Source organism: Eublepharis macularius, chromosome 4, assembly GCF_028583425.1.
Source record: "Eublepharis macularius isolate TG4126 chromosome 4, MPM_Emac_v1.0, whole genome shotgun sequence".
NCBI lineage: Eukaryota > Metazoa > Chordata > Lepidosauria > Squamata > Eublepharidae > Eublepharis > Eublepharis macularius.
The window spans coordinates 10,732,172-10,745,587 of NC_072793.1; the positions used below are offsets into that span (position 1 = coordinate 10,732,172).

Genomic DNA, 13,416 nt, shown 5'->3' on the forward strand with positions numbered 1-13,416 from the left:
TGGCTCAGGACTTTTGCAATGTCATCAGGCGATAGGGATAAAGAGATACGGAGCTGAGCACCATCAACATATTGAGGACAACCTACTCCATAGCCATGAATAATTTTCCCCCTAAAGGCTTTCCCCAATGGCTTAGTATCTCCGGATTCCCTTGTTTCTAATGGTTCTTTTTTATTTTTCTACCTTGGTTCTGTCTCACTGTAAAGGATTTACGATTCTCAGGAAGTCCTAGACAAGCTTAGCTGTTGAGTAAAAATAGAGGACAAACTATAGAAAGAAGGTTTTGGAAACCTTGCAAAGGTTGCATGAAAATCCAGGCCAGAATTTTCCAGTGAAGCTGGATGTTGCAATGGGGTCTGCTGATAAGGTTTGACTAGCTGGAATATATACAAGCACCAAGTGAAAAGCTTCTTAATTCTCATCCTGCAGCTTTATGTGTTTACCCCTTCTCTCTGAGCAGGTAAGCTGCCCTCTTCTACAGGGGGCTGGAGGGGATAAGGGAGGAAGGGCAGCGCTTGCAGATATAGGCAAAGTGTTTGGGGGGGGGGGTTGTAGAGCAGAAAATGCCCCCACCCCACTCTGACACTCGCACATGTTTGGCTCACCACCTACCAAACAACACTTGACAGTTAGTGTGGTATATTTCTAGCAAATGCAGACACACGTTCAGCTAGACTTCAGAGAGGTATTTGTATAATCAATTTTACAGGCTGTTGGGTGATTAGGCTATTTTAACTGCCTCTGTAACAAGGGGTCAGGGGGGATTCTGGGGTCCTCACTTGGTCCCAAAGAACTGGCAACAGAAAAAAGGCATCGTGCCTCATCTGAAACTTCTGGTTTCCTATTTACCGTATTTTCTTAGAACAGCACAGTCAGCTCCCTGTGGGACTCTGACCCACACAGCACGCAACCTTTGTTATATGATACAGATCTCTCAGCACTTCTCACTCGGTTCTCTTCCCTCACCCTTTCTACTCCCAGATCTAGGCCTTGCACTAGGCGCTATTTGTCCACATGCTATCTCTTTACCCCTCTTTGTGAATGTACAATTCACACTAGCAAAGCGCCTCAAAATAATTTTTTGTGAGTAACCTAGCCTAGCAGAAAGGGCTCCAGGCTGCTGTTTGAAAGTGAGCTGTAATCTGGCTGACTAGCAGATTTGCCCCTGGGGCCGCACTGCTGCATTGGGGCAGGAGGAAGCTATTCCTGGCCATCAGATCTGTTCATCAACAGGCACCATCACTGGCTTATTCTGGGACAGATTCAGACCTTCCCATGTTGTCTGCCCAAGCATTGAATGAAACATTGTAGGAAAGTTAATTCCTCTTTAATGACGGATTCAGAACCTGTCTCCCCCTTTAACCCTCTCTTCCCTAGTAACAATAAGGGGGGGGGCTGGTTTTGATTAGTAAAACCAAGCAGAGGATGAAGGGTTAAATCCCCTCCCTGCAGTGATGAGGGCTGTGTGTGCCCATAATTTGCCTTTAAGGTATGGAGAGCCCTGGTCTTTCTCCTTTCTGTTTGTGCCGCTGGCTCGTGCATGCCTCTTTCCCCTCAAGATAGTTTCAAGTGGGTAGCCGTGCTGGTCTGTAATCAAAGAGCAAGATCTGGGGCTCATAGCGCCTTAAAGGCCGACTAGATTTCCAAGGTATGAGCTTCCGAGAGTCAATGCTCCCTTCATCAAATAGGAAGGAGTGGAAAAGGAACTGGAATCATAAAAGCTCCTACCTTGGAAATCTAGTTGGTCTTTAAGGTGCTGTTGGGCCCGGATCTTGCTTTCCCCCTCAATCAATCAAGTGAAGCACAAAAAAGCCGCCTGTCTGAATTGCAGCAGCCTTCTTTGTGTTGTGGGGAGGTGGTGCAAACATGCCTTTAGGAAATCGTATGGGTCATTTGCACACAGCTTGTCTGCCTCAGCTTTTGTGCTATGTGGAAGTGGTTACTTTTTCCTTCTTCTGTGCACTTCCCAGTCTTTCCCTTTCTGTCCTGCAATTTTCTCCCCAAAGGCTTCCCTACAGTGTTTTGGGAAACATCGCAGCAAAGCCAGTGTAGCAGATCTTCCCAGTCCTGCCCACATCTGCGCACTTTTCCCTGCCACAGTCTCCCATGGCAGCCGTTCCCATTTGCCACCAGAGGGCTTTTGTGTTGGTTGCTTTGAACCAGCAATTGAGTCTCACTTAGCATTACAACGTTATAACAATCGGTCAGGTTCTCCGAATTCCTAGCTTTTGTTTTAAAAAAACCTAGCCCCTATGTTACAGAGAGATGCTTTCCCCTTATCTCCAAAACAAAAGGGGCTGGAAACTTAACTTTTAAAAATGAAAGCCAGAAATTCAGGGAAGCTGATAGACGTATATAATGTTATAGCGTTATAATGCTATAATGCTATTCAATTGTTGATTTTAAAAACCCTGAAAAGCCACCAGTGCTGTGGGGATAGCTAGTACTGGGGGACCAGGGGAAATGTGGGGAAAGCTGCCATGCAGAAACCCTGTTGCTGCTACACCCTATATATGCGGTCATAGAAATAACAGGGAAACCACAGAAGCCCATCCCTTTGTGGAATACACCGGGTGAGTTAATTCCATTTTTCCTTGACGCACAGGTCTCTCACTTGGGCCAAATCCACACTCACTCACCATCCACTTATCTTGCGCACTCGTGGCAATCAGGTTCATTCCTCTACCATGCTGTGCATCATCACATTCACCCTTCCAGTGCGTCTTCATGGCGCAATCATTTCTCCACACGCCACTGAGTAAAGCGTTACAGTGGGCAGTTCCATCCTCCGCCGTCAGAATTGAAGGCGCACGTCACTTCCCCTTTTTTTTTTAAAAAAAGTCAATTTTCCAGTATACCGATATTCTAACTTTTAAGAAATGGCAGTGTACCCTCCCTCTCATCTTTGATTGGCTCATTTTTTGCTCGTCACAGACCACTTTCTAACAATTGGCTGGTTGGTATGGCAGGCAAATTTGCGTCCTAAGCTTTCAGGAATATATTTGTTTTCCGCACCTGCCATTTACTGGAGATGATCGTTGTGGGAAATACAGGATTGCTCGGCTTGGCTCCTTGCACTCTTAAAAATGGTGGGACACAGTAGGGAAACGGTCCCCGTGTGACATGTGCATGCTCCAGTGACCGTTTCTTTTCCCACGCAAACCACTGCTCACTACAGTTGGTTTACTGGTATACCAACCTTTCTGCACTGTGCAAAAAAAAAAAAAATGGGGAGATAACGGACTTCCGCTACTATCACGTGGTTTGGAAGGAAGGCGCAACTGTGGCGCGGTGATGGCAGGGAACACATGGAATGGGAAAGCATGTGAGTATCTGCATGAACAGTGCACCGCTTTCGAAAAAGGCGCGGAAACAAAAAGGAAGTGTGGATTCGGCCATGTGCAGCTCCTCTGAACTCTGGCACTGCTAGTTCCAACCAACTTCCTTCCTTCTTCCATTACCACCAACGGTAAAGTTTTCCAACTTCAAAGTGGGGCCTGGAGTTATCTTAGAATTACAACTGTTTCCCAGATTATAAAGATTAATCCCCCTAGAGCAAATGGCAGTTTTGGAGGGCTAACACTATGGTATCGCTTCCCCAACTCTGCCCTCCACAGACAGTGCCCCTAATCTGCACGAATTTCCCAAACTGGAGTTGGCAACCCTACCAGCAATGTTGAATAGATGTTTTATGCAGGGCTTTTTTTCTGGAAAAAGTGGTGGTGGAACTCAGTGGGTTGCCCTCGGAGAAGATGGTCACATGGCTGGTGGCCCCGCCCCCTGATCTCCAGACAGAGGGGAGTTGAGATTGCCCTCCGCACTGCTTGGCGGCGCGGAGGGCAATCTCAACTCCCCTCTGTCTGGAGATCAGGGGGCGGGGCCACCAGCCATGTGACCATTTTCAAGAGGTTGCGGAACTCCGTTCCCCCGCGTTCCAGCTGAAAAAAAGCCCTGGTTTTATGTAACCTGCCTTTTGCTTGAATTTAACTCCAGTTTCTCAATAGAGACCTGCTCCTGTAGTTTAAGAGACCTCATTGACGTGGCATCCCCGTGGCAAGGATTCTCCATTTCCCTGCCATTGCTGCCACAGATGCAACAGAGTACTCACACACAAGGTTCCTGTGCGCTTCCCTCAGTCTGTTGCCATTCCCCCTTACTGCCGCCCCTGTGTCACTGCAGGCCTTGGGGAGGGCATTCGGTAATGGATGTTCTGCTGTAACACAATGTTGTCATGATCTCTTCTCACAGTCTCCTCGTTCCTTTGGATTCCCACTTTCAATTTTTTTAAATACTTTTTATTTTAGTTTCCCCCCCATTCTTTATACACTTAACATTTCATATTAAAATAACACAATAAACATTCAACAGTTCAACTACCACACTAATTTTCAAACATAATGATAATATTCCTTTGTCAGGGAATAAATGCTTTGCAGAAAATTATAAAATACAAAGGTCTGTAGACCTTTTCCTTTTGGAGATCTGCAATGAAAAGGGTAGGAAACTTCTCTAAATTCTCAACTTTCATTACAAAAAGCAAGTGATTAGGATAATGGCAATTGAGCATTGTAATGTAATTGTGCTATAGCACAGCGGCAAAAAAACTCAAAACCTGAAAAAGCTCTCCAAGTCGTGCCAGGTTGAGGGAATTGGGGCTCTGAGGATGGAGGCAAGGAAAATGGCTTGCTAACGTACTTGGACAGCTTTTTTTCTGGAAATGTCTAGGTTTGAGAGAGAATGTACTGAGGACCAGAGAAAGGCTGGAAAGCAGACGGTTATTTGTGCTTGTTTACTTTGTTTATATTCTGCCTTTCCCCCCTAATGGGGATCCAAACCTACTTACATAATTTTCCTCTCTTCCATTTTACTCTCTCAACAAGCCTGGCTGAGAGAGAGGTCACAAGGTCACCCCAAAAGCTGCCATTGCGGTGTGTAGATTTGGACCGAGGTCTCCCTGATCCTAGTTGAATGCTCTAACCACTATACAACACTCATTCTTGTTAGTGAATGGCATTGTGTGGGTGCTAAAAATAAAATAAAAACTGTAGTTTGGAACTGTGGTTTGCAGAAAAACCTCCATGTGGATGCAGGCTGAGAGGGAGAAAGTATATATAAGCCAAAGAGGAGCAGATAGCCAGTTTGGGGTAGTGGCTGGACCTGACTGGTTCCCAGTGCCACCTCCTTGAACCAGTCACAGACACTCAGCCTCACCTATGGGGGTGTTGAGGGAATGAACTGAAGGCAGCCAGAACCACACGTTACCCAGAACTCCTTGGAGGAAAGGCAAGAGGAACACGTGCTAGGTATATTGTCGAAGGCTTTCATGGCCGGAGAACGATGGTTGTTGTGGATTTTCCGGGCTGTATGGCCGTGGTCTTGGCATTGTAGTTCCTGACGTTTCACCAGCAGCTGTGACTGGCATCTTCAGAGGTGTAGCACCGAAAGAAGGAGATCTCTCCATGTCACTGGGTAGGTAGTGTGCTAGGTAGATTCTACTTAGCCTTCACTGTGAATAACAGCTGGCAGACCTATCCTTAATTCTCAGTGGACTATTTGATTGTTTTACTTTGGTGTTGGTCCAACTGCTTTCGAAGGTAAACTGGGCTCCATGTTGAAAAGACTACAGCTGTCTCAAAAAACCTGATCCAGAGCTTGTTCTGTTAACATCTCTCTTTCAACAGGGCCAAGGAAGCTTCCTACCATGCACGGGCCACTAATTGCCTTTCTTCTCGTGGGTCTTCTGCTGCCTCGTGGATTGGATGGGCACTCACTGTCCCTGGCTACCCCAATGGGGAGCACTTCCAAAACCAACCGTCCCCCCTCTGTCTCCACCCATGCTCCCGGTAGTACTTTGCTTAGTTCCATTCTCTCCAAGCCCTTCCAGTCCCGCTTGCCTCAAAGTGGTGTTTCCTGTGACGACTTGATGCCTGGTGCCCTCGAAAATTTTGCTAACAAGCCTCTGCTGGCCCAGACCTTCATTCAGGCCGCACTGGCGCTTGCTTTGCAAGGTGCAGGCTGTGCTCAGCATGCAGAGACCTTGGTGCTGCATCTCTACAGGGAGCTGGGAAATGCAGATACTGACGCCCTCCTGATTGTGATGGCGAGGTCTCTGGGAACAGCTAATTCCTCTGGTCAGAGCAGGAGCAGTGCTGCCTTGCAGTTTAACCTGGAACAGCTAGCGCGTACACAAGCTCGGCGCTGTAAGGGACTGACTCCCATTCAAGGGTCCGTCTTGCATGGCCGGGTAAACAGTGTCTACAGAGGATTTCTGGCAGCTGCCACAGCTTGTCACCAGCAGGGAAACTCTTGTGCCGGTGTGGCCTCCAACGGTACTGGTTTCTTCCAAGTGGTAGATCGAGAAGGCAGCTACTTCCTCCCACATTATGGTGCCCGTTCCTGGCTACATCAGTGTCACAAGGTTGCAAGAAACCTGCGTTCTGCCCCGGAGCACTGTTTTAGTGAGAGAGAACAACGCGTACATGCAGTTTTGGAATGGATACCTGTGGCCAGTACCTATTACAACTTGGGTACCAGCCTCTACTACGCAACTCAGAACTGCTCAGACCTGGCAAAGGAACGTGCTCTGGAAGGTGCTATGGACCTGGGCTTTGATTTACTGGCATCTTTGACAGGCGGAGTCAGTAGTGTTGCTGGGCTGGGTATTTCTATAGGGCTAAAGCCTGCGGTAAAAGCTACTATCAGACATTACAATCAGCAGGAAGAGCTTGATCCTACCCTTACCCCCACCAACTACTCTGGTCTGGTCATCTAGCTGGCTCTATCTTATTTTCTATTATTTTTTTTTTTACTTTTTACTTTTTATTTTTTTGATAACAGATAAGGGATACAGAATAGAAGGGAGAGGGAAGAAAAAATCATATATTTGTAAATTTAACACATTGCACCATTCAGTCTAATATGTTTCAAACTCATAATTCTTATTACAGATACCTCTTTATGTTCTGCGGCTCAGCTATTATTTTCTATTTTTCCATTTATTTTTAGTGATTGTCCATAAAGGTCTTCATCTTGACTATAAGCTAAGTTTCTTCAATCCTCTTCTGTATCCAGGTATACAATGGCTCCCAAATGTCATTATGTGTTATAATATCAACATCTTTCAATAAACTCGAAAGTTTGTCCATTTCAGCTGTCTCAAGTATTTTTTCAATCAGGTTTTCTTGTGTTGGGGTAACTGCCATTTTCCAGAGTCCCACGTATAAAATCCTCGCTGTTGTAATTATATTGCAAATCAGGTGTTTTTGGTTTTTATTAACTGGAACCAATATGTGGTTTAGTGTTCTGGTTTCAAGGGTGAGCAAATCTTAAGTGTCTGTTGAATCATTCTGTGGACCATCTTCCAGAACTCCACTGCTTTTTTACATGTCCACCACATATGGAAATATGAACCCGGCATACTTTCACATTTCCAACATTTATTTGACATATTTGAAGACATTTTAGCAATCCTAATGGGAGTTAAGTGCCACCTGTAAAACATTTTGTATACATTTTCTTTCAAAGAAGCCGATTTTGTCATTCTTAAGTTGCCCTTCCACATTTGCGACCATTGCTCTAACTCAATTGTATGCCCCACATTCTCTGCCCATTTTATCATAGTATCTTTAACTTCTTCCCCCTGTAGTTTTATGTTTAGAAGCACACCATATATTTTCTTTATCATTTTAACATTAGTACCACACATTATCACGTCAATATTCTCATCTTTTTCATAGAAACCCATTACTTTATCTTTTTTATATCTAGATCCCAATTGTGCCTGACCCCACCATCCGAGTTCAATATCTAGGTCTGCCCTTTCTTCTGAATTTTTTAACAAACTGCCTAGTTTCAATAATTCCTTGTAAGTAGGGGCCTTCCCCTCCTTTTTCAATGTAAGTTGTGTAAATGCTTCTTCTTTTTTATTAATTATGAATTAGTTTACAACATATAACTCAGAAAACATAACATTAACAAACTTTGACAGATATTTAAAACAGCTCGTTGTAACCATATTATGAGTTATTAACTTACATTAAATTAACAAGTAAAATGTTGTTATAGCAAAAGCAGTATTAAATAGAACTTTATCTGGGTAAGACTACCACAAACCCCACGTTTCCATATCTAGGGTGTAAATGCTTCTATTGGGGACACCCATAGAGGAATTTTCTCATAGAAGGTATATCTTACTTTTTCCCAGACCGAAACTAATGCCTTCCTTATTCAATAGTTTTTAAAATATTTATGGTATTCCCATTTTTATACCAGAGAAATTCATGCCAGCCCATCAGTAGAACATGTCCTTCCAAATTTAAAAGCCTTTCGTTTTCCAAAGTAATCCAGTCTCTCAACCAGGTCAATGCACAAGCCTTATAATATAGAAGCCAATCTGGTAGGGCAAAACCAGCTTTTTCCTTTGTATCCTGCAATGCTTTCAGTTTAATTTGTGGTCTTTTGTTCTGCCAAATAAAGGATTGCACAGCCTGGTTAAGCTCTTTAAAGAATGTTTTAGGTACCCCTATTGGTATGTTTTGAAACAAAAATAGAATTCTTGGAAGGACATTCATTTTTAGCACTTCAATTCTTCCCAGCAATATCTGCAGATCCTTCCATCTTTCCAAGTCTTTTTAAATTGCTTTTAGGAGTACCATATAGTTATCTTCATACAGAAAGCTGCATCTGTTAGCCATCCAAATTCCTAGGTATTTTATCTTCTTTTCAATTGCCAGTTCTGATTTTTGGATTAATTCTCCCATCTGCTGCTTCTGGATATTTTTTGTAATCAGCTTTGTCTTTTGAATATTTATTTTCAACCCCGCCAGGGCGCCATATTCCTTGATTTCCTGCAGGAGCTTCTGAATTGAAGTTAAAGGGTCTTCTAGGATAAAGACTAGGTCATCAGCAAATGCTTGCACTTTATATTCTTGCTTCTTGATCTTGGCTCCGCTGATTTCTTCTAGTTTTCAGATCCTATCCATGAGTGTTTCCAACGTTAGTATAAACAGAAGAGGGGATAATGGGCAGCCTTGTCTAGTTCCTTTTTCAATTTCTACTAGATCTGTTAATTGGCCATTAACTAAAATTTTGGTTTTTCATTTATCATAAATTTTTTGAACTATTTTAAGGAAGTTTTCCCCGCATTGCATCTCTCCAAGTTGTTTGAACATGAACTGCCAATTAAGACTGTCAAAAGCTTTTTCCACATCTAGGAACATTAAAGCTAGCTGCTTTTCTGGATGGGCCTCATAATATTCCAGGATATTTAATATTTTTCTTATATTATGCTAGTTTGTCTTCCTGTTAAGAAGCCAGCTTGATCTTGATGGATCGTATGGTGCATTATTTTCCTTAATCTCCATGAAAGAGTGGATGCAAAAATTTTATGGTCCACATTCAACAATGAAATTGGTCTGTAGTTTTTGACTTCTTTCAGGTCAGTTCCTTCCTTTGGTATTAAGGAGATCATGGCTTCTTTCCAAGATTCTGGTAAAGATACTGTGTCCCATATTTTTTCCTTCAAACTCTTAAATAGAAACATTAAAGTCTCTTCAAAACACTGATAAAATTCGGCTGGAATATCGTCTGGTCCTGGAGATTTTCCTTATTTTGTTTTTTAAATGCCTGTGATCTTTCATTCATAGCAATTGGGTCATTTAAAATCTTTCTCTGTTCTTCACTGAATTTCTTCAGGCCCAGTTTCTTCAAATAGGTTTCTTGTTGCTCTGGCTGGACAGCTAGTTTCCCATAAAGCTTCTTATAGAAAAGTTCCACCACCTTCTTTATTTCCTTCTGAAGCATTTTCTCCTCCCCTTTTTCATCCCTCAGAGACATTATTTGTCTTTTAAGGTTTTCTCTTCTTAATTTATAAGCTAACCATCTTGTAGGTTTGTTTGCATTTTCAAAATAGTTCAGTTTTGCATATTTAATTTTTTTCACAATCTCTTCTGTTGGCATCAGATTGCACTTGTGTTGGAGCATCTTTATCCTCAGTTTTGCTGTGCTATTTTCAGGGCTGTCTTTTAAGTTGCTTTCTTCTTCTTTTAAATTCCTTTCCAATTTCTGATAGTCTTTATTTCTTTCCCTATTCTTCTTCTTTGCCGCATATCTGATTGCCAGTCCTCTAAAAAAAGCTTTACTTGCATCCCACACAATTTCCACAGTAGTTTCTTTGTTCAGGTTGTGTACCAGTCCATTTCTTTGGAGACCATCTCTTTAAATTTTTTTATCTTTTAATAGACCTATGTTCAGTCTCCATCTGAATTGTCTTCTTTCCTCTTTTATCTTCATTGTCAGAGGGTTATGATCTCCAATCACTTGTGATAGGATATCTATTTCTTTCATGTCTGCCACTAATGACGTTAACGCCCAGCACATGTCTATTCGTGACCAGGATTTGTGTCTATCAGAGTAGAAGGTGTAGTTGGTTGAGCTCTATCTTATTTTTAGACCATGTGTCTCACTTTTAGTAAAATTAGATGTTTGTAAACTTTGTTCATATTTGATGTTTAAGGACATAGTAGGAGGAAATAAAAGACCCTTGTTTGCTCCTTTGACAGTTTGTGTGTTCCTACTTGATGGAAGATGCATCACAATTCCTCTGTCTTTTTACTAACTGTAAAGTCCTCAGATTGGGTAGCAGAAGCTGTGTCTCCTATAGTGAGACACCATGAAACATCCCAGGACGGATAAGTTTAAAGGACAGGACTGGTGTTTGAGCAGGAATCTGGAGTGCGAAATACCACTTAGTCAGTGATTTCTCTCCCTCCATTTCCTCTTGTGTGGTCTGTCTGTCACTTGTTTCCTTTTCATGTACTTTGTTTTGGGTCTTCCCAGCTATTCCATTCTTCTTGCATGTCTGACTTGTACCCCCAGACTCTGTTTGTACTATTTAACGCTGATACTATTTGGTATTCTCAGACTACGGAATCCCAGTTATCTAGAGTTCGTCTCCCCCCTCTTGCAAGAAGCACAAGGTTTCTTGGTTCCAAAAGGTTTATTGAAAGACTATGCTCAGGATACAGGCGTCCATAATCCAAAGGCTGGTGAGGCCCTTGGGTGAACGAAAGCTTTGTTGAGAATGGCATGTAAGAGGAAAGTTACAACACTTCAAACACCCATTCCCAGCCTCCCCCCTAGTCCTGTCTGCGAAGGCATGAGAAGACGAGGACATCAAGGTCGTTGGCTGGACTGGATAGATAAGGCTCTTTGCTCCCATGGATATGAGCGGCCTGTACGACACCTCGGCCTGGAGGGAGGAAAACTAGACAACTACTGATTATAACACAAGTTAATATGGCGTTACTCTGGCTAGAGAATTAACATCCTGACATTCTGCCCCCCTTAAGATCCCCCCTTCATCCTCCAGCCCCTACCTTCTCAGGGTACTTTTTATGAAACTTAGCAACCAGTTTTGGGGCTTTTACATGGGAGGCCTCCACCCACTCTCTGAACCCCTCCTCAAAGTCCTTCCACCTGATCTGGTAAAAAACCTTGTTATGTTTTTGTTTTGAGTCCAAAATCTCCTCTATTTCATAATGTATTTGGCCTTCCATGAGAATCGGGTGGGGCACCGGTTTCTCAGGATGCCAGTCATCTGGGAGAGGTGCCTTTTTAAGGAGACTAATGTGGACAGTAGGGTGGACTTGACGGAGATTCTTTGGCAATTCCAATTCCACAGTCACTTTATTGATAACTTTCTTTATTGGGAAGAGCCCTAGATACTTCAGTCCCAATTTTTTACTTGCTTGCTCTATTCTGAAGTTCTTGGTGGACTCGTATACTTTGTCTCCTGGGTGCAATTCCCATTGCTCCACACGATGGCGGTCGGCATATTTTTTGTAGTCCGCTTTAGCTTTAGTTAAAGTCTTTTGTATTACAGTCCACTGCTCCGTGAGGGAGGTCCACCACTCTCCTAGATCTTCCGATCTCTTTGATTCTGGGCTAGTTTCAAAGGGGAAGGCTAAACCCTCATATCCATGAAGAATTTTGAACGGACTTTCTCCCGTGGAGCTGTGGATCAAGTTGTTATACGCGTACTTGGCAAAATGAGGAAATTGAGTCCAATTGTCCTGTTGAAAATTAATATAACAGCGGAGGAATTGTTCTAAAATTTGATTAATTCTTTCTGATTGTCCGTCGCTCTCAGGATGATGGTTGGAGCTTAATCCTTGTTCAATTCCAGCTACTTGTAAAAGCTCCCGCCAGAAGTTGGCAACAAACTGTACTCCTCAATCCAATATTACCTTGGAAGAAAAAGAATGCAGCCTTACAATGTGTTTCATGAACAAGCTGGTGAGCTTTTTTGCGGTAGGCACTGTTGTACAAGGAATAAAGTGAGCTTGTTTGGAGAACAGATCTACCACCACCAATATGCATGTGCAACCTTTAGAGGGGGGTAGGTCTGTGATAAAATCCATAGAAATGACTTCCCAGGGCCGGGAGGTGGGTTTCCAGTGGTTGCAGAAGTCCTGGGGGTTTGCCTTTTCTGGGTTTTGCCATTATGCAAGTCGGGCAGGAAGCTACATATTGGGAGACATCTTTTCTAATACTGGGCCACCAGAATTTCCTTTGCACTAGGTGCAGGGTTTTTAAGTAAATGAAATGGCCTGCAGTTTTGGCATCGTGGCATTGTTGTAAGACTTCTTTTCTTAAGCTAGACGAGATGTAAAGTTTTTCTCCTTTAAACCACTCTCTGCTTTCCGTTTGTGTCATTTTTTCTGTGGGCGCTTCCTCCCCCTCCTTTTCCACTTTGCTTTTCACTTTTCCTCTCCACCCCTCGAGGCTTTCCTGCTTTCTCATTTGTTCTTTGGTTGCCTGGCTACGCGTAGTCACCACACCTCCCAATTGGCTAGGGGAGAATACAGTGTTGATAGTCTCCTCCCTCTTGCTCTGATGTTGGGGCATGCACAAAAGAGCATCCGCCAGGAAATTGGATTTACCAGGTAGAAAGTTTAAAGTGAAATCAAACTTTGAAAAGAATTCGGCCCACCAAAGTTGTTTAGCATTAAGGCGCCAGGGAGTGCGAAGCGCTTCCAGGTTTTTATGATCAGTCCACTCCTGGAAGGGGTGGCGGGATCCCTCCAGCCAGTGGTGCCAAGTGGTGAGAGCTATTTTTACTGCAAATCCTTCTCCCACACATTCCAATTCCTTTCTGCTTCTGTAAACTTTCTGGATAAATAAGCGCATGGCCGTATTTTATTATCTTCCCCCTTTTGCATGAGGACCCCCGCAATGGCTGAATCACTGGCATCCACTTGCACTATAAAGGCTCGATTCTCATCAGGGTGCTGTAGGACCGGCTCTGTAGTGAATTGGTCCTTCAATTTTTCAAAGGCTAGCTGACACTCTGGCCCCCACCTTAGCTTTGCCTTTGGCTTAGTGGCTTGATCTCCCTTCCCTTTTGTTTTCAGCAGG

The 13,416-nt window shown here is 43.3% G+C and overlaps 1 protein-coding gene across 1 annotated transcript; it reads left to right on the plus strand.

Annotated features, from left to right (window-relative positions):
- The first annotated feature begins 373 nt into the window (after positions 1–373).
- Positions 374–7,149, plus strand: APOF (apolipoprotein F). Its single transcript, XM_054978198.1, has 2 exons — positions 374–460; positions 5,682–7,149. Exon 2 carries the CDS (start codon positions 5,702–5,704, stop codon positions 6,770–6,772), a length of 1,071 nt encoding a protein of 356 aa, XP_054834173.1. The 5' UTR covers positions 374–460; positions 5,682–5,701; the 3' UTR covers positions 6,773–7,149.
- Positions 7,150–13,416: the final 6,267 nt, after the last annotated feature.